Below are 21,870 nucleotides of genomic sequence, written 5' to 3' on the forward strand. Positions count from 1 at the left end.
ACTGATATAAGAAAAATTATGACAGAAGTTCATTAGATATATTTTGAGTCAAAACCATAGCAGAATCTTGTTTATGTAATTATAGGAAAGTGGATAAATTAATTTTGGTATATTCATATAATGGATCTCAACCCAGGGCTCAAACCTGGGTCTCCTGCATTCCAAGTGAGTTTTTTACCATCTGAGCCACCAGGGAAACCCTATAATGGAACCCTATGCAGCATTTAACATATTCAATATGACCAAATTTAAGACCTGTTTAATGACTTATCCTGGAGAATGTTTTATGTGCTCTTTAGTAGAATGTGAATTCTGCTGCATTTGGTTAGAATATTCAGTATATGTCTACTAAGTAAATTTAGTCTAATGTTTTATTTAAGGCTCATGTTTCCCTATTGATTATCTGGATGATCTATCCATTGATGAAAATAGGGTATTAAATTTTTCTACTATTATTATGTTGCTATATATTTTTTAGGTCTGTTAATATTTGCTTTATGTATTTAGATGCTCCTAAATGGGTCCATGGGGTCCCTAAGAGTCGGACACGACTGAGCGACTTCACTTTCACTTTTCACTCTCATGCACTGGGGAAGGAAATGACAACCCACTCCAGTGTTCTTGCCTGGAGAATCCCAGGGACGGGGGAGGCTGGTGGGCTGCCGTCTATGGGGTCACACAGAGTCAGACACAACTGAAGTGACTTAGCAGCAGCAGCAGCATGTAGCATTTAACAAAGAACTAGAGCTGAGCTACATATGTCATTGTGGATATTTCAAAAACATATTGTTAAGGGAACTTCCCAGGTGGTCCAGCGGCTAAGACTCCTAGCTCCCAATGCAAGGGGCTTGAGTTCCATCCCTGGTCAAGGAACTAGATCCCACATGCCACAACTAAGACTCAGCAGCAACTATGTTTTTAAAAACATACTGTTGAGAACAAAAATAAGCTGTATAATAATATGTTCTTTTGGATACAGTTAAAAACAATTTTAAAACCTGTAAAATAATATTATATTGTTTATGGATTCATGGGCATGTAGTAAAAGTAGAAATCATGCATAAAACTGATAAACACCAAATTCATAATAGTATTAGCTCTAGGGAGGAGAAGAAGAGAATGAAATATGGGAGGAGCATAGAAATTCTCAACTGTTCCTGTAATGTTTTCTTTCTTTAAAAAAAGTCTGGCTCAAAAACATATTAAGAATATGGCTCTGTAATGACTACACAGGTATTAGTCTCTAACCTCTATGTTTGAAATATTTCCTAATTAAAAATTATTTTTAAAGCTATAATCACTGCACACCAAAATATTTCATTTGTTAAACTGCAAACTATTTTTTAAAAATTACTTTTGGGACTTCCCTGGTGGTACAGTGGATAGAAGTCCACCTACCATGCAAGGGACATGGTTTGCATCCCTGGTCCAGGAAGATTCCACGTGCCACGGAGCAACTAAAGTCCAGGAGCCACAACTACTGAAGCCCATGTGCCTAGAGCCGGTGCTCCGCAACAAGAGAAATCACTGCAGTGAGAAGTCTGTGCACCTCAACAAAGTATTCCCCACTCACCACAAGTAGAGAACGCCCACGCACAGCAAGGAAGACCAGGACAACAAAGAATAAATAAAATTTTTTTTTAAATTACTTTTTTCAGGAGTCAGTCAGTCAATGACTATTCAAATAGAATGGTCCAATGGAAAGAGAATGTACTTAAACAGATCTGGGTTCTAATCTTGGCTCAACTCCAACTAGTTTTGTGACCTTGAAAAGTCACTTAATTGCCTTGAGCCTGTTTCTTCTTCCACAAAACAGATACCTCAGAATTGTTATGGGGATCAAAGAGGAAAGACATGCAAAAACCTGTCAAAGAGTAGTTGCTCAAAAAAATATGTTCATTCTTTCAGGTCCCTTCTACCCTCAGGTCTATGTTTAACTTTTTTGTTACTTCTAGTGGCTAATACAGTTCCTAACCCAATAAATGTTTATTGATTTGACTTGAATCAAACCATTACATGATATTTATAATCAAATAAGAGGGCTTCCCAGGTGGTGTAGTGGTAAAGAATCCACCTGCCAATTTCGGAGATGCAAGAGACATGGGTTTGATCCCTGGGTAGGGAAGATCCTCTGGAGTAGGAAATGGTAACCCCTCCAGTATTCTTGCATGGAAAATTCCATGGACAGAGGAGCCTGGTGTGCTACAGACCATGGGGTCGCAAAGGGTCAGACATGACTGAGCACACATGTATACACATTATTGATTAAGATATTTTAAATATTGTTTTCTATCCAATAGCTCATTAATAACAATGACAATTATGTCACTCATGGTTGTCGATTAGGATGACAAAACAGAACATATTTCCTCGTCTTCTATCAACGTGAAGGGACAAGTTTCCCTGAACTAGGTTAAGATTTTCTGTGGTTCTCAAGGTATCACTACCACAAAAGGTACAATGTGGAACAGGAAAGGCACATAAAATATGGAAAACATACTCAAATCTCAATTTTTATTTGACACTCACTGTATAAAACATGTGAGTGCAATTTTCTAAAGTTTCCTCTTTTAACACACACACAGAAGCACTGTCTTTTTTCTCAATTGTAAGTGTTTAATAAATGTTGATTGAAACAACATTGTTGTTAGGCTTTTCAAATATTGAAGTCTTTTCAGATTATAGCTCAGTAACATTAGTGACAATTATGAATAAAAATGAAAGCAGATGTCAGACATGAGAGCACCTAAAAAATACCTGATTCATATCATATGAGTAACACTAGACCAATTAACATACATACTTAAAATATTGAGATGCATTTGTTGATCCCTTTTTGTATTAACTTCCTGGAAGCTTTAAAAGTTAATGCTATAGGCTGAAAAAATTACTTTATCATTATGTCCCAATGTTAAAAGTCTAAATTAAAGTACACCCTGCTGCTGCTGCTGCTGCTAAGTCGCTTCAGTCGTGTCCAACTCTGTGCGACCCCATAGATGGCAGCCCATCAGGCTCCACCGTCCCTGGGATTTTCCAGGCAAGAACACTGGAGCGGGTTGCCATTTCCTTCTCCAATGCATGAAAGTGAAAAGTGAAAGTGACGTCGCTCAGTCGTGTCCGACTCTTAGCGACCCCATGGACTGCAGCCTACCAGGCTCCTCCGTCCATGGGATTTTCCAGGCAAGAGTACTGGAGTGGGGTGCCATTAGAACACTTTTAAAACCAGTCCTGACTAATTTTCTGAGATATAACAGCTCTGCTGCTCTCCACAGCCTTTATTCTGCCTTTTCCAAATCCCCATTAAGAGCTCTGTTGCACTGACGCCTGCCAGTGCTCTTATCTGACATCCAGATGTACAGACCCCTATCTGCAGCCATTATTAAGCTAGTAGGCCATCTCCATGGTGATTTAAGGACGTGAGGATGGGGGGCGAAGTCGCACCATTTCACAAGCCCCTGTTGCTTATTTCCTGTCTTATTGTTACCGGGGACAGAAGCTCCGAACCTGTCTGGGCGAAGATTCCTGTTTCCCTGCCCTGTTCCAATGAGAGATTTATGGCTTAACAACTGGCTCTAATGATTCCTCTATTGAAGGAAGCCTCCATCGGTCCGCGGGTTTCCCATTAACAACGGTTGAGTGTTACTGCCCTCTTGTGGTGGATAGATGCCAGCTCTTTGCATTTCAGCAGAGAGCCAGTGTGCACAGATTAATTCTTCCTAGGTAAAGGTTATAGTAAATTATTTGAATATATCTGAGTTTAAAAAAATTGCTGGCTCAACCTTTGAATCTGTTTATGAACCAATTAATTCAGAAACATTTTATGGGTTTTTTTGTAGATTCTAGCTTAATCAAACTTTTAATTATATAGGAAATTCATTCTGCTGAAAACATTGGGTCATTTTAAGATATTTCTAATTAAAATTCCATTTTATGAATCTCTGTTTTAACATCAGATTAAGTTAAAAGCTTTGGGAATGAAAGACAGTTAGATGTGCGAGGCAAAAAAGAATGACGCTCTTAAGCTTCAAGTTCAAAGTTAATGTGTAGCTGCTCCTGTCAACTAACAACTAACCCAAGATCAGTGAGCAGTATTTCTTTTTTTAAATTTTTCATTTATTTACTTGTTTTTTGGCTGTGCTGGGTCTTTGCTGCTGCTTGGGCTTTTCTCTAGTTGCAGTGAGCTGAGGCTGCTCTCTAGTTGGGCACCCAGGCTTCTCATTGCAGTGGCTTCTCTTGTTGCAGAGCACAATCTCAATAGTTGTGGTGCGTGGGCTTAGCTACTCCCTGGCATGTGTAATTTTCCCAGATCAGGGATTGAACCCATGTCTTCTACATTGGCAGGCGGACTCTACACCACTGAGACACCAGGGAAGCTCTAAGCAGTATTTATTGAATGCTCTTCTCTTCATCATTAGTTCTCTTCATTTTAGTTCTTTTATTTCTACTGTTTCACATACCCTCTCTACCACCTCTTAACATTACTGCCACATACGATGAGCTGAAGGTCCATGCAACATCATACTTAAAAGGGTATATGTGTGTCAATTTCAATCAGTTTTTGTGTAGGTAGGAGAATTCTTATTTTCCATGACAGTCAGGGACTTAATATGTCACTAATTTACTGTGGTGCTGAAGGTAGTGCAGAGTGCTGCTTCCAGTTCGTTGGGCAAGAGTTCGTGTTAAACGAGGAGGTAAAACCAAATTTTTTCCTGAGTTATCAAACCTTGGGTGGAAGTTTGTTCCAGGCCAAACTGAGTTCTTGCAAATATATTAGTCTTACTCCAGTTGAAGCATAATTTCTATACAGTATCACATTGTCTTGACTTTTTTTCATGATGTAGTTATAAATCAAATTATGTATGAACTGAAATAAATGCAATTTATCTTTACAAAAATTCATACTTCTGTGCAGTGGCTTCCAAACTCTTTGACTATGTACCTCTGTAAGTTAACAAATGTAAAAGGTTGAGGGAACGTCTCAGAAAGTGAAACAAAGAAGATGGAAAATAGGAGAGAAACTATAGGGATTTTGGAGGCTGAATCTAGGATTTCCCATGTCTGAATAATAGGAGTTCCAAAGAAGGAACACAGAAAAGGGAGGGCAGGGCCTCCTCTAACCTCTAGGTCATTTTTGTGTGAATGGATGAATGCACACAGCTTGGTGAAAAGAAGAAAATGTGTGAAGGAGATGCCCCTCTTCCAAGCAGACGTAACTAAGCTGAAGCCCACAGTTTCATGAATGGAACCCTAGTTAGGTCTCAGCTCCCCACCCCCTCAGCAGGGTACATTTGTGCAGTACACAAACTGCACAGCCATGTGCAGCAACCTTGATGTCAGGGAGGAAATCATTAGGATGTAAGGACCTGCGTTTCACAGTTGAAAAGGCCCAGGGAGTGTTCAGATCAATGGACAAAAATAGACCTGCATGGATAAGAAAGTGTGGTATATATACACAACGGAATATTACTGAGCTGTAATAACTCATTTGAGTCAGTTCTAATGAGGTGGATGAAACTGGAGCCTATTACACAGAGTGAATAAGTCAGAAAGAGAAACACCAATACAGTGTATTAACGTATATATATGGAATTTGGAAAGACGGTAACGACGATCCTATATGCCAGGCAGTAAAAGAAACACAGATGTAAAGAACAGGCTTTTGGACTATGTGGGAGAAAGCGAGGGTGGGATGACTTGAGAGATGACCAGTACAAGTTTGATGCATGAAGCAGGGCATTCAAAGCCAGTGCTCTGAAACAACCCAGAGGGATGGGATGGGGAGGAAGGTGGGAGCGGGGCTCAGGATGGGGAGACAGACACATGTGCACCCATGGATGATTCATGTCGATGCATGGCAAAAGCCACCACAATATTGTAAAGAAATTATCCTCCAATTAAAATAAATATAATAATTTTTTAAAAGATATATCATTTGAAGTTTCACAGTCGTGGGGATAAAGCAGTGATTCTATAGCTTCTGGAGAGAAACAAAACAAGTCACATGCACAGAATCAAAAAGGCTTCAGACTTCCACAGCAAGCCTGGAAATTTCCAAATTTCTACTGACAATGGGGCCATTTCCTCAAGAAGTTAGCCAGAGTTCCCATCTGTGAAAGTGTTAGCTGCTCAGTCGTGTCCAGCTCTTTGCAACCCCAGGGACTACACATGGCTCCTCTGTCCATGGAATTCCTAAGGCAAGAATACTGGAGTGGGTTGCCACTCCCTTCTCCTGGGGAACCTCCTGATCCAGGGATCAAACCCAGGTGCCCTGAATTTCAGGCAGATGCTTTACCGTCTGAGCCACCAGGGAAGCCCCCTGTTTTCCTTAAACGACCCCTTAAAAGCAGCGAGAACTGTAACACCTAGGAATGCAGAGGTGCCTGTGAATCAGCCACCAGCCATGAGGCTACATAGAAGCCATTCCAGACAGGAATTCTAGTCTTCACTCACACCACTCTTGGTCCACATTAATTCATGTTAACTGCTATGTGAACCTCGCATCTAGCATTCCCAAACTTGCGGGAGTATCTCTCCTTCCTAAGCCAGAACATCTCTCTCTCTCATCCACCCACTGCTTCCTGCTTCCACAGACAACCTGAGGAGTGTGTGCTGTCTTCCTCTGGGTGGCCTTTTCCTATCTCTCGTCCTAGGAATCTGGTTCCAAGCCTCTCTGTCTACTATATGTGTCCCAGAAGTCCAGAAACCCTTTGTCTGGAGGGTCCAAAGAGAATGGGGGAGAGGGAGACAAGGCTTAGTGAGGGATTTTTACAGAGCCATTTCCCCAATCAATGATTAGTTTAACATCTTTTTTTTTTTTTTTTTAAGAAAGAATAAGTTCATTGTTTACTGTTCCATTCACGTAAACAGCCTCAGGTCTCTGGTGGGATAACACACCCACATGGAGGAATGTGTGCTTGTGCATGTATATTTACGACATGTGAGATCTTAGTTCCCTGACCAGCAATGGAACCCATGCCCCCTGCATTGGGAGAGTAGAGTCTTAACCACCTGCTGATATTCCTCCTTCCAAAAAGTCTACATTACTAGTCTGTAAAGACTCATGCTCTATTGTTTTATTTGGTTCTTCATGGAAACTAAAGATCGTAGCTGCCTTTTCCCTTAACAAACTTGGCTTCTAGCCTTACTGCAGCCTCCATTTGCTTTTTTTTTTTTTTCCCAAGAATTTTGAATATGGAGTCAGTAAGTGGGAGATAGAGGTGCTTCTGAATTCTCATGTGCGTGGCACAGATAGTCACTATGGGGATTGCAATAGATTATAGACAATGCCCTTACTTTTAGAAGACTATAATCAGAACTATTTTCCCCTAAAAATTGAATTTTGGGTGCTTTGGGGCTTCCAGGTGGCTCAGTGGTAAATGCCAATGCAGGAGATGTGGGTTCGATCCCTGAGTTAGAAAGATCCCCTGGAGTAGGAAATGGTAATCCACTCCAGTATTCTTGCCTGGAAAATTCCATGGACAGAGGAACCTGGCGGGCTACAGCCCATGGGGTTGCAAACAGTCTGACATGACTGAGCATACATGCACGCTGAGCCACTGTATTCTAATAAAAATCTCTGGATTGCAACTATATTTTGTTGCTGTTGGTATAGATTTAGACTATAATTAAGTGGAAATTTACCTTCAAAGTATTCAGCAATGAGCTTTAAATTAACTTTCAGTTCCATAGCAGTTGGATCAAAGTCACAAATATTTTCGACTAATTGTTGGTTTACGTACTGTAAGCAAAGAACAAAAATCGTGGAATCATCAAGTGGAAGGAGAGTGCCTGATTCCTAAGTTTACACAATTCCATTTATACACACTTTGAAACAGGCAAAATCAATCTATGGTGTTAGACTTCAGGATTCTGGTTACCCTTGGGGTGTGAGAGAGAGTGTGTGTGTGTGTGTGTGTGTGAGGCTGGTGATGGGGAGGGTAAAAAGGAAGGTTTTGGGGATGCCACTCATGTTCTTGTTCTAGGTGCCTCTTACATTCATCGTGTAAAAATTCTTGCCTTTGTGTATCAAGGATTTGTGCAATTTAAGATTTGTATATCTAAACTCATGGAGGTTATTCTTCAATAAAGAGTTTTTTGTTTGTTTGTTTGTTTGTTTTAATGAAACTTACCAGTTTACAGTGATCCCAACTTTCTAAGTCACTTGATGATTTCAACTCTGGATGAAAGAACACGATAATCCCTTTCAGGATGTCTTGTACTAATTTTATGTTGGCTTTCAGATCCTGGGACTGGCTGTCTGGTGGGGCTTTGCCCTCCGCCAGAGGGTCATAATCGTACAGCAACAGTGACACAAAGTCCAAGGATGTAAGTAGACTGAGGCACTCCTGTAGCTCCTGTAGCATGACTCTGAAGAAGAGAATGCCTGCCCGCTGGACTTCTCCCACACTTTCAATCTCTAGAATAACAGAAAGACATCCCACACGGCTGTTCAGAACACATACTACTTTTTCATGGGATTCTGGACGTAATATAGCAAACCTTTGTTTTCTTTTTAGGAAAAAAAGACTATATCCTATAGCGTTAAACAATCTTAGTTTCTCCAGTCATGAAATCAAAAGGCAAAAATGGAATCCCACCTGTGGGGTTCACAGGCAGAGGCTTTGAGAAAAGGTGAAACCTTTATTTGGAGCTGAACCTTGCTTTGAAACCTACTCTCACCCTTATTAGTTCAGTTGTCTCTCTGAGCCCCCTTTTCATTTTCTGTGAGAAGAGTTGATCCCTACTTTCCCGTTAAGCTGTGGAAATTAACAGGAGATGGTACATGGAAAAGTGCTTAGTCCCAGGTCTTACACATAGTGGATGCTCAAAAGATATGAATTTTCCTTTCTTTCTCCTTTTTATCCCACACTGTGTAATGGCTAGAAGTGTTTCAGCTTTATCCAACAGTGTTACTCTACTAATTCTATTTATTCCAATCTTGGTAGTGAAAGGTTTCCATGCTTTCGTCTTCCCTCCCTTCTGCCTACACTGATTTTGTGGTAAGAGTAGCCTGGTGGAGGTGGAATCACAAGGACTGGGGCTGTTCTTGGCTCTGCAATAGCTTGCTCTTGGACCTTTACTTTGACAGACCTTAGCTCCTTTCTCTGTAAAATGAGATGTTCCTGTGAGTTAATGCTGTGAGGGCTTCTCAAGTGGCCCAGTGCTAAAGAATCCACTTGCCATTCAGGAGCCACAGGTTTGATCCCTGGGTCAGGAAGATCCCCTGGAGGAGGAAATGGCAACCTACTTCAGTGTCCTTGCCTGCATAATTCCATGGACAGAGCAGGCTGGGATCACAAAAGAGTCGGACACAACTGAGCACGCAAGCACACTGTGGTGGAAAGAGCACCCAAACTGGGGTGGAGATCCAGCGTTTACCACTGGTCAACTGTGTGATTTGGTGCACTTCCCTTGTCTGTAAAATGAAATAATCACCATTCACCTCCTAGAGTTATGGTAAGGACTAATTGAAATACCATATTTAAAGTGCTTGACACATGATGTGGCATTTAATAAATGCTACTTCTATATTGCCATTATGAGTCCTTCAACTCTAAAACCATGACTCTAGGCAAGAAAACGGAGAAGGCGATGGCACCCCACTCCAGTACTCCTGCCTGGAAAATCCCATGGACGGAGGAGCCTGGTGGGCTGCTGTCTATGGGGTGGCACAGAGTCGGACACGACTGAAGCGACTTAGCAGCAGCAGCAGCAGGCAAGAAAATGTGATTCCTTACCCTTTGCTCTAACGTATAGGCCAGACTAATCAGTCCAAGACTGTATGAAGGAAATCCTTCCATGTGGAAAGATCTGTACTTTGCAACAATTCATTTTAGAAAATGCATCCTTCATTGTATTGTCTGATTTCCCCTAAACTTATTAAATCTATGAATTCAGACAGTTGCCGCATTCACAATACCTAGGATATAGTTTTTCTTTATTTCTCCAGATAATTCGCCCAGTATTTCACTGCAGGCAAGCTGGATCACCTTCAGCATTTTCTGTAGATCTTTAAACTCTCGATACAACAACATCTTACTTTTGCCAATGTTAACATCGAGAACTCCCAAAGCTTCTCCTGTTCTCTCACGAAGTGGAACTACGATGTGGTTTTCTCCACAGACAGAGGCCAAAACAACTTCTGAACTGTCTGTGCACTTAAAGAGGAAATCTCTGAAATCAAAACCAAATAAGCATAAGGAGGGTATAAAATAAAAGCCTGTTCACAACATTCCACCCAAACACACTGAATCACCTCCTCTTGTGCCTACTATACTCGAGCCACACCAGCCCTTGTTGCTATTTCATCTGCCTGACACATTCCACCCCTTAAATTCTCAGGGCTCAGCTCCCTCAGCTCCCCACAGAGAAACGCTCCCTGACCCCTGTGATCTAAAGTAGCTGCACCAGAGTCAGACTCCATCCAGCTCAGTTTAGTTCAGTCGCTCAGTCGTGTCCGACTCTTTGCAACCCCATGACACAAAGACTTCCCTGTCCATCACCAATTCCCAGAGTTGACTCAAACTCATGTCCATTGAGTCGGGGATGCCATCCAACCATCTCATCCTCTGTCATCCCCTTCTCTTCCTGACTTCAATCTTTCCCAGCATCAGAGTCTTTTCAAATGAGTCAGCTCTTCTCAGGTGGCCAAAGTATTGGAGTTTCAGCTTCAACATCAGTCTTTCCAATGAACACTAAGGACTGATTTCCTTTAGGATGGACTGGTTGGATCTCCTTACAGTCCAAGGGACTCTCCAGAGTCTTTTCCAACACCACCATTCAAAAGCATCAATTCTTCAGTGTTCAGCTTTCTTTATAGTCCAGCACTCACATCTGTACATGACTATTGGAAAAACCATAGCCTTGACTAGACAGACCTTTGTTGGCAAAGTAAAGTCTCTGCTTTTTAATATGTTGTCTAGGTTGGTCATAGCTTTTCTTCCAAGGAGAAAGCATCTTTTAATTTCATGGCTGCAGTCACCATCTGCAGTGATTTTGGAGCCCCCCAAAATAGTCTGCCACTGTTTCCACTGTTTCCCCATCTATTTGCCATGAAGTGATGGGACCAGATGCCATGATCTTAGTGTTCTGAATGTTGAGCTTTAAGCCAACTTTTTCACTTTCCTCTTTCACGTTCATCAACAGGCTCTTTAGTTCTTCTTCACTTTCTGCCATAAGGGTGGTATCATCTGCATATCTGAGGTTATTGATATTTCTCCTGGCAATCTTAATTCCAGCTTGTGCTTCATCCAGCCCAGTGTTTCTCATGCATGATGTACTCTACATATAAGTTAAATAAGCAGGGTAACAATATACAGCCTTGACATACCCCTTTTCCTATTTGGAACCAGTCTGTTGTTCCATGTCCATCTGCTTTGCCTTATTTTTAAAATTTTATTTATTTGGCTGTGCCGGGTTTTAGTTGCAGCATGCAGGATCTAGTTCCCTGACTAGAGAAAGAACCTGCGCCCCCTGCATTGAGAGTGCTGAGTCTTAGCCACTGGACCTCCAGAAAAGTCCAATTCTGCCTTACTGTCTTTATTATAGACTTGTCCTTAACTGAGGGTATTCGTTTTTTGTTTATGTAGTGTCCAATAAGTCTTGGTTGAATGCCCAAAGAAGGATGAATGTGTTAGGTCAGGTTCTCTAGAAGCAGAGCCTGAGAAAGGGATGCTCTGTGCCAATTATTCACTGAGGGAGTGCTTTCAGGAGAAACCTTTGAAGGTCTGAGGCAAACAGGGTGGGGAAGCGGAAGATGCTAAGGGACTTCCTTGGTGGTCCAGTGGCTAAGACTGCACTCCCAATGCAGGGGTCCTGGTTCAATCCCTGGTCACAGAACTAGATCCTGCATGACAGTGACTAAGAGTTTGCATGCTGCAACTAAGACCAGGTGCAGCCAAATAAATAAATATTTTTAAAACTGTGATTTCAGGTGAAGTTTATCCTCAGCCCAATCCTAAAAGGAGCTTTGGAAGCCAAATTGCACCCACACTCTGTCCCACCTTGAAGCAGGGGAGAGGTCTTTTGTCATTCATTAGCGCTCTAAACGTAAACAGATACATCTTAACAGTTGAGTGAAACGTGAACGTGAAGTCGCTCAGTCGTGTCCGACTCTTTGTGACCCCATGGACTGTAGCCTACCAGGCTCCTCTGTCCATGGGATTTTCCAGGCAATAGTACTGAAGTGGATTGCCATTTCCTTCTCCAAGGGATCTTCCCAACCCAGGGATTGAACCCAGGTCTCCCGCATCATAGACAGATGCTTTACCGTCTGAGCCACCAGGGAAGTCCAGCTTTCATATAAGGGCTGGGCAATTAGACCATAGCTGGATATCCAGATCCTACAATATCCAGTTAGCCCCAGGAAAGCTCGAAATTGTTTTCGAGTCGTGGGGGAGGGCAACTGGAGGATTCCTTGTACCCGATCAGAGGACAGCCTCTTGGACCCATGTGTAATCTGACCTCCCAGGTAAGTGACCTTTGTCTTGACCATCTGTGCCTTAGCATGGGAGACTTTATATCCCCTTTCTGCCAAGAAGTTTAGAACCTGAATTGCATGTTGTTGGGCACTTTTCTCATCTGGAGAACAGATTAGTAGGTCATCTATGTATTGTAATATTTTCCCATTATGTGCAGGTCCAGATCTAGGAGATCCTGGCTAAGGGCCTGTCCAAACAGGCGGGGGCTATCTCTGAACCTCTGAGATAATACTGTCCAAGTCATCTGTTGGTGTTTTTCTCCTGGGGCCTCCCACTTAAAGGCAAAAAGATATTGGGATTCTTTAGCCAGTGGTGTGCAAAAAAAAAAAATGTATCTTTGAGATCCAAGACTGTAAACCACTTGGCATTGGGTGGGATTTTCCCCAAGATTAAATAGGGATTGGGTACTGTGGGATGGAGGGGGACTACAGCTTCATTTATGATCCGGAGATCTTGGACCATTCTCCAGGTTCTGTCTTTTTTCTTTACTGAGAGGATTGGGGTGTTACATGGTGAACTGGTGGGGACCAATAGCCCACAAGCAAGGAATTTATTTATTAAAGGCTGTAGTCCCTCCCGAGCCTCTCTTTTGAGAGGATATTGTTTCCGGTTAGGAAACCAAGTGGGATCTCGGAGGACAATGATGACCGGTTCAGCTTGGTGGGCTCGTCCAGGAATCCCCTGGTCCCACACCTGGGGGTTAATTTTGTCTTCCCATAGTTTTTGGTTCCTGTCTATTGAAGGTGTAATGGGTTCTTCAGTAGTAACCAGGAGCTGTAGAGCTCTAGGGGCTGAAAAACTGCCCATCACAAGGGTGGTCCCCAGTTTACCACTGACTATCTGTGAGTCATTACAGAATGCTAAGAATAGCCAGCTGTCTCCCACCATTAATAGCTAAAAATACTGACTCATGGATGTAGAAATGAGTCAAGCAGAGTTCCCCATGGACCATAACATAGTTCATGTCTTCTATAAATATTACTCATTTAGAGGCTGCCCAGGAGGCTCAATGGTAAAGAATCTGACTGCCAATACAGGAGATGCAGACAAGCTTTCAAACCCTGGGTTGGAAAGATCCCCTGGATGAAGGGAATGGCGACCCACTCCAATATTCTTGCCTGGAGAATCCCATGGACAGAGTAGCTGGGTAGGCTGGAGTCCACAGGATCACAAAACAGTCAGACACAATTAAGCAATTAAACAACAACAAAGCTCTAAGCTGCTCTGGATGTATGTTGGGGAGGTGTTTACAGAGCTCATCGGCCCCTCCTGGAGAGGGGCTCCCCTTGACAATTACAGGGTGAGTTATTAGCAATAGGATCTGCAGCCCCTGGCAGAAGATACTTGGGCAGGGCACTGACAGCACCTGTGTCAGCGAGGGACCTGAGGTTTTCATAGAAATGTAGTAGCTCCTTCTTTCCCTCGGGAAGTATAAACACATCCTTGTATCTCTTTCCCCCTTTTCCCATCTACATGATATTGAGATGTCATTCCTTTTAGGTATCTGTAAAAACGCTGGTGCTTAGCACAGCCTCAGAAAAAAACACATTTAGGGAATTCCCTAGTGGTCCAGTGGCTAGGACTCTGTGCTTCCACTGCAAGGGGCATGGGTTCAACCTCTGGTTGGGAAACTAACATCCTTCATGCTGTGGGTATGGCCAAAAAAGCACATTTACAGTTCATAACACCAGTCCTGTCATGATAGAAAGGTTATGCCCTTATTTGGCTGTACCTACCCATCGCTGCAGCTGAGCCATGTCTTCACGATAGCCATAGTAGTGAGGCATCCTGCTAAGCTTCCTTGGTCAACAGAGTTCCTCAAAAGGCACCTGCTCTAAGTTATATGCAGGAATCCAAGGTTGTAAGTCTGGGTGTTAGAAGGACTCTTGTAAAACTCTTAACCAGGACAAGCAATAACTATATGGAAAGGAGCTTAAAACTGAATGAACATTCTGGTATGAGGCCAAACTGAAATTGAATTAACATAGGTACTTAAATGTCAAATTGCCTACTAGCCTGAGATAGGTTACCGCCTATTCAACTATGCTGACTCTCTAAGAAGCAGTGTATTCTAGTTAAGATCTGTTTTTGCAGTAGTTTAGTAGCGTACTTTGCATTTCACACATGAGAGGCATTCAAGGTAATCTAGAACTGGGTACTTATTAAAGGCAACATTCTCTGCCTCCTCCCCATCTTTGCACCAGCCTGTCTTCTTTAAGTTAAAAAAAAAAAAAAATGTCCGCAGGCTAGCTAACATTAAGAGGATGAGCTCTGATTAGGGATGTGGGTGTATTTTTCATAACCATGGTGGGTTTTTGTTAATTCCATGTTAATAAGAAAATTATAAAAAATAAAACACTAAATTGAAATCTGTTTTAAAAAGAACTTAAGGGGGAAAGGACCCAGGCAGACAAAGGTCTACAGTAATTTTCCTTTAAAGCCCCATCAGAATGAGAGCCATTATATTCATAAGAAGCAGAAGCTGGCAGTCAAACAAAACAGGGGGTGAGGTATATCCCATACCTGAAGATGCATGTCTTCCTAAAGATGACAGAGGGATTCTTGTGGATTTCTGTTAGACCCTGCTGCCCTGTGACCATCATATTTCGTAAAACATAGCCTGAATCCTTGAAAAGAGATAGAAATTTCATTACAGAGAGGAGTGATTAAACTTCATGCTCTCATTGAGACTTTTGGGGACAAATAGGAAAAAATTAGAAAACCTTAGGCAATATAAAATGTTTTTCAAGTTATAGGTCAAGGTCAATATAATTTTGAGCCACAATGATGCCAAACACTTGGAAGGCTTCTAGGTTTGGGCCTCAGAAATTTTTTTCCCTAGACTGATTCATCCTATTGGTCATCCCAACCAGTCTCATGGTTTATGTTTTGTTTTGAGTTGTTTTGGTAAAATATACACAGCATAATATTATTATTTTTGCCATTCATAAGTGTGCAATTCAGTGGGATTAGAGACATTCACAATGTTGTGTAACCAGTCTAATGGTTTTAAATATAATTTACTTACCAGCCTGGATTTCCCCCAAACACTAAGCTCACATATCCAACTGCGTATTCAAAATCTCCACTTAGATATCTAACAGACATTTCAAATTACAGTTTAAAAATGTTTTTCAATTTAGTAGGTGAGAAATTATCTTTTACTTAAATTTGTATTTCATTATAAGAACAACTGAACATTTTTTCCTATGTTTATTGACCATTTGCATGAGGTTTTTTTAAAAATAAAATTGTCTTTTGCTTATTTTTCTTTTGAATTTTCAAAATTCCACTAATTTTTATATAACACTGTTATTCTCTGCCAGATATATGGCAATTAATTGTGTTTATAACCTTGGTGCAAGAAAGTTTTACATTTTTATGTCATCAATGTATCAACCTCACTTTAATCACTTCAACCTTTGAGACTCAGCCATCCTTCCCCAGACTACGGTTGCAAATTCCCCCCATCCTTCATTTTCTTAGCTATTCTCATGCATTTATTCTTCTTCCATATGAAGATTAAATCATTTAGCCAATTAAAAAAATTATGCTAGAATTTTTCTTGCAATTTTGTTAAACTTAAAAATAACTTTGGTAAAAAATTAGATTTTAAAGTTATATTTATGGGGAGCCGCTATCACTCAGCCTGAAGGCGGTGATGGTAGTCAGTCGCTCAGTCATGTCCGACTCTGCGGCCCTGTGGACTGTAGCCCACCAGGCTCCTCTGTCCATGGGATTATCCGGGCAGGAATACTAGAGTGGGTTGCTATTTCCTTCTCCAGGGAATCTTCCTGACCCAGGGATCAAACCAGCTTCTCCTGCTTGACAGGCAGATTCTTTGCCACTGAGCCACCTGGGAAGCCCAAAGAGGTAAGGAGAGGAAGCAATTACCAGAACCTGGAGAAGACAGCCAAGTAGAGAGGACCATGTGACTAAAGGTACAGTGGTCTTTTTTTTTTTTAATTCCCAACTTTTATTTTTGGCCTCCCCATCCTCTAAGTATCAAAGTACTTTCTTCTTGAATCAGACTGTATACTGAATACGTTTAAAACACAGCTGAGTGCTGTCTTTCTCTAACAGGTAAGTATTTTTAACAGTGAATTTGAAATGTGTGTGGTCCAAAGAAGAAGGATAAAGAAAAACAGATTATGATCTCTTATTTCCCATTAACATAAGATTAACATAAGATTTCATATATTGAGGGCATGGAGCCCTCTTCAAGCGGACATTCTGAGCAGGACTATTGTTCAAAAATGTTAAAAAAGAGAATGTATTAGCAGTTTTCATAATCCACAGAGATCACTTGACTTCTTGTCTCTTCAACAGAGACCTGGGAGCCAGGAACGCTTCTTGCCATACCAAGCTCCCGGGATGGCCCTTCATTCTATTTGTATAGCGGCCTTTTGTTGAAGAACACAGCTAACCCAAAGAAACCTAGAGAGGAAGAGCCAAAAGCATAAATACCCCAACCTCACTCTCCTTCTGCCTGCCAGTCTCCTACTGGTGCCTTTCATTGGACAAACTGAAGCAGGAGCTACCTTCTCTGAGTTGGGCTCAACAAAGTATGTAGAGATGGCAGTGATGCTGGGTGTGATGTTGTAGAGCCAGCCGATGCCAGTGATCACAATATGAAGGATGTGCTCCCGGCTGTGGACGTAGTGATAGGCAGTACTAAAGACATTGGCAACACCCTGTAGAGACAGAAATTTAAATTGCCTTCTCTTTTAAAAATAGCCAAATAATTAGTAATGCATCAATTGGATTATCTTTTTTTTTAATTTTATTTTTGCTTATTTGGTGGCATCGGATCTTAATAGTTGCACACATGGGCTCTTCATTGTGGTGTGTGGGCTTATTTGCCCCCTGGCATGTGGGATCTTAGTTCCCTGACCAGGGATCAAACCTGCATCCCCTGCCTTGGAAGGCAGATTCTTAACCACTGGACCATACGGGAGAGTCCCCTGAATTATCTTTTAAATTAATGATCATCTGTTGTTACTGCTGTTCTTGTTGTTTAGTCACTCAGTTGTGTTCGACTCTGTAACCCCATGGGCGGTAGCCCACGAGACTCCTCTGTCCATGGGATTTTCCAGGCAAGATTACTGGAGTGGGATGCCATTTCCTCCTCCAGGAAATCTTCCAGACCCATTGATCAAACCTACAACTCCTGTATTGGTAAGCAGATTCTTTATCACTGAAGCACCAGGGATGCCAAATAATCATCTACTTCCTAAAAATTATTCATTGGTTCTCAAAAGGCATTTCAAAAGTGTTCTCAAAAGTGTTTCAGGTTCCACTATGAAAAAATGAAACCAAAAGAGTAAACAGAGATCTACTGGAAAACCCATCTATCTTATTATGTTTGCTGATAATCATCCAGTGAAATCAGTGGTATATACTATCAGAAAGCAGTGTCATAAGAACAAGGTAAACTTTGAAATGAGAAAAAAAAATGTTTAAAAGCCAACAACTAATGCCAGCCTTGGACAGATGGGTAAGAGCTGCCCCAATCTGATGCAAGATTAATGTCTGTGTGTTTACATGGCTACTGTCATCAGATCAGCTGTGCAGGTATGCTGGGTTTCCAGGCCTGCAGTTACACGGTTTTCTTCGACACATAAACACAGCCTGTTCCACAGAGAAAGGATCAGAAACCCTTAGAACCCATCTGTGGTCTTGTTGTCAAGAAACCCTAGGATGGGACCTCCCTGGTGGTCCAGTGGTTGAGACTTCACCTTCCAACGCAGAGGGTATGGGTTCAATCCTGGTTGAGGAGCAAAGATTTCACATGCCTCTTGGCCAAGGAACCAAAGCATAGAAGCAATGTTATAGCACCTTCAATAAAGACTTTAAAAAATGGTCACATCAAAGAAAACTCTAGGAGGAACCACAAATTCTTCAAAAATATCTGCATTTTATATTATGACCCAAGACATCTAAGGATATCTCAAGAGCCTTTACCTCCAAGGGCTAGGAGGTCAATTTATAATTCACTTTGACATGTTCTCTAATAAGACCATGGTGATTGCAGCCATGAAAGTAAAAGACACTCCTTGGAAAGAAAGTTATGACCAACCTAGCTAGACGGCAATGGCACCCCACTCCAGTACTCTTGCCTGGAAAATCCCATGGACGGGGGAGCCTGGTAGGCTGCAGTCCATGGGGTCTAAGAGTCGGACACGGCTGAGTGACTTCACTTTCACTTTTTACTTTCATGCATTGGGGAAGGAAATGGCAACCCACTCCAGTGTTCTTGCCTGGAGAATCCCAGGGACGGGGGAGCCTTGTGGGCTGCCGTCTCTGGGGTCGCACAGATTCGGACACGACTGAAGCGACTTAGCAGCAGCAGCAGCAGCAGATGGCATATTAAAAAGCAAAGACTTTACTTTGCCAACAAAGGTCCATCTAGTCAAGGCTATGTTTTTTCCAGTAGTCATGTATGGATGTGAGAGTTGGACTGTGAAGAAAGCTGAGTGCCAAAGAATTGATGCTTTTGAACTGTGGTGTTGGAGAAGACTCTTGAGAGTCCCTTGGACTGCAAAGAGATCCAACCAGTCCATCCTAAAGGAGATCAGTCCTGGGTGTCCATTGGAAGGACTGATGTTGAAATTGAAACTCCAATACTTTGGCCACCTCATGTGAAGAGTTGACTCATTGGAAAAGACCCTGATGCTGGGAAGGATTGGGGGCAGGAGAAGAAGGGGATGACAGAGGATGAGATGGCTGGATGGCATCACTGACTCGATGGACATGAGTTTGGGTAAACTCCGGGAGTTGGTGATGGACAGGGAGGCCTGGAGTGCTGAGGTTCGTGGGGTCGCAAAGAGTCGAACACGACTGAGGGACTGAACTGAACTGAACTGAATGATAATTTGGAGTATAGTTCACCATACTCTTCCACTTTGCATCTTAATATCTTCACATCATTTTATGTCAGAAGAGAATGAAATTTATTATTAAAAAGATGTCCAGGGGAAAAGATTCTACCACTTCCTCAGTTGTACATCCAGTAAATGAGAGGGGAAAAATTTAAATAATGGTAAATAAACATCAAGAGCATCCAGGGGAACAGATGATAGCAACTTCCTGATTGCTGCTACATCCCAATCCAATGCCTCCACAGGGTTTTCAATCTCCTTCACTGAAATTTTTATTCATAAAATTAAATTTAAAAAATTGTTTTCTTTTTGGCTGCACTGTGCAGCATGTGGGATTTTAGTTCCCCAACCAGGGATTAAACCCATGCTCCCTGCTATGAAGTGTGGAGTCTTAACCACTGGACCACCAGGAAAGTCCTAAAATTAAATGCTTGTAGAAATGGTCTAGTTATTTTATAATCTTAAAAGTGCTTTCCAGGGACTTCCCTAATGGTCCAGGGGCTAAGACTTTGCATTCCCCATGCATGGGGCCCAGGTTTGATCTTTGGTCAGGGAACTAGATCCCATGCTGCTGCTGCTTCTGCTGCTGCTGCTAAGTCGCTTCAGTAGTGTCCAACTCTGTGTGACCCCATAGACGGCAGCCCACCAGGCTCCCTGGTCCCTGGGATCCTCCAGGCAAGAACACTGGAGTGGGTTGCCATTTCCTTCTCCAATGCAGGAAAGTGAAAAGTAAAAGTGAAGTCGCTCAGTTGTGTCCAACTCTTAGCGACGCCATGGACTGCAGCCTACCAGGCTCCTCCATCCATGGGATTCTCCAGGTGCCACAACTAAAGATCCTATATGCTGCAACTAAGACCCGGAACAGCCAAATAAATAATAAAATAAATATATATATATTTTAAAAAGTGCCTTTCCTTTTTTTAGTTTCTTTTGTTAAATTTTATTTTCATTTAGCAGATAGTATAAGATACTTAAACACCATCTTCAAACAAGGGACCTAATTTCAAAAACCTGTTTTATTTAGTTAGTTAGTTATCTTAATACTTATTCATTTATTTGACTGCCCTGGGTCTTAGTTACTGCTCGAGGGATCTTCATTGATGTCATGCAGGATCTTTGGTTGTGGCCTGTGGCCCCCAGGCTTAGTTGTTCCTCAGCAAATGGGATCTTAGTTCCCCAGCTAGATAGCAAACCCAAGACCCCTGCATTGGCAGGCAGATTCTTAACCACTGGACTACCAGGGAAGTCCCCTCAAACCTATTTTAATATTTGGGGATTCCTGGGTTGCTCAGTGGTAAAAAATCCTCCTGCCAATGCAGGAGACACAAGTTCAATCCCTGGGTCAGGAAGATCCTCTGGAGGAAGAAATGGCAACCCACTCCAGTATTATTCTTGCCTGGAAATCCTATGTACAGAGAAGCCTGCTGGGCTACATTCCATGGGGTTGCAAAGAGTTGAACATGACTGAGCGACTGGGCACAGTCTTTAAATAAAACTCCACTAATAACCCAGAATAAAACCCACATATTAACCTTGATATAAAGATTTTTATTTTTATTTCTTTTTGCTCTTGATCAACAGTAAGCATCATGGACTTTATTTTCTATTAAGTTTAAGCTAATATAATATTTTAAAAAAGAAATACTGGATAATCAACAATTTTACCAAAGAAGCAACAGCATTACAGGTCATGAAAAAGTGCCACTCCCTTTTGAGATCTGATTTGAAAACATGAATACTTGAGAAACATTTAGGCTTTTTCTTCATTCTTTATCCTCAAAAATTATAACACTAACATCAAGAACTATGGTAAGGCATATCATATTTAGCACCATTTGTGTAAAGAGCAAAGGATTTCTAGGTACCACTATAAATAAAACACAAATATGTCTCTTCTAAAAGTTCATTCCTATTTTGGGGTTTTAGCTAGTAGTCTAATAGTTGGATTTCAGTTCTATAGCAGAAACTGTTCCTACAATTAATACCATGGAACACATTAACAAGCTTCCCAGACAATCTGAGGCATAGATATGCAACTGAGTCTGAGTCCCTCCAAGTGTAATAGGGAACCTCTCCAAAGACTGACACATGTTTGATGACACCATTTATATACATAGCTTTACTCTCATCTGGTTTCAGGTTTTACTTTTTCAAAAAGTATAGGACAGGCTATCCTACCATTGATCTTGAAGAACTTTTCTATGTCGTACCTGATAGAATCTGATCTCGTGGGGTAGGAAGATGTTAATTTTCTGGGGATCTCTTAGAGTGTCAACAGCCAAGACCCCAAATATCCTCATATATGCGTCCTGAAGGGGCAGAGCCAGGAATGACCCATTGTGATCGCTCTTCTTGCGGGAATGGTTCCAGAAGTAGATGTTCCCATGGTGCTGAACTTGGGGGACGTGTATTGGCTTCCCTTCATCCACTACTGTAAAGCTGAGGAACAGGAATATGAGAAAAGAAGAAAGGCACAGAAGAGGGCTTTAGACTAAGCCATGCAGGACACT

The 21,870-nt window shown here is 41.8% G+C and overlaps 1 protein-coding gene across 1 annotated transcript in view; it reads right to left on the reverse strand.

Moving 5' to 3' along the window:
• EFCAB5 (EF-hand calcium binding domain 5) overlaps nucleotides 1-21,870 on the reverse strand; it is a 91,368-nt gene that overhangs the window by 251 nt on the left and 69,247 nt on the right. Inside the window, exons 18-23 of the mRNA XM_025280948.3 lie at nucleotides 21,571-21,799; nucleotides 17,021-17,173; nucleotides 15,003-15,106; nucleotides 9,920-10,173; nucleotides 8,130-8,416; nucleotides 7,642-7,738 (exon numbers count right to left, since the gene is read on the reverse strand). Of these exons, the coding sequence (XP_025136733.3) occupies nucleotides 7,642-7,738; nucleotides 8,130-8,416; nucleotides 9,920-10,173; nucleotides 15,003-15,106; nucleotides 17,021-17,173; nucleotides 21,571-21,799 (1,124 nt within the window). The remainder of the gene's footprint in view (nucleotides 1-7,641; nucleotides 7,739-8,129; nucleotides 8,417-9,919; nucleotides 10,174-15,002; nucleotides 15,107-17,020; nucleotides 17,174-21,570; nucleotides 21,800-21,870) is intronic.

The sequence above is a fragment of the Bubalus bubalis genome, chromosome 3, assembly GCF_019923935.1.
Source record: "Bubalus bubalis isolate 160015118507 breed Murrah chromosome 3, NDDB_SH_1, whole genome shotgun sequence".
Lineage (NCBI taxonomy): Eukaryota > Metazoa > Chordata > Mammalia > Artiodactyla > Bovidae > Bubalus > Bubalus bubalis.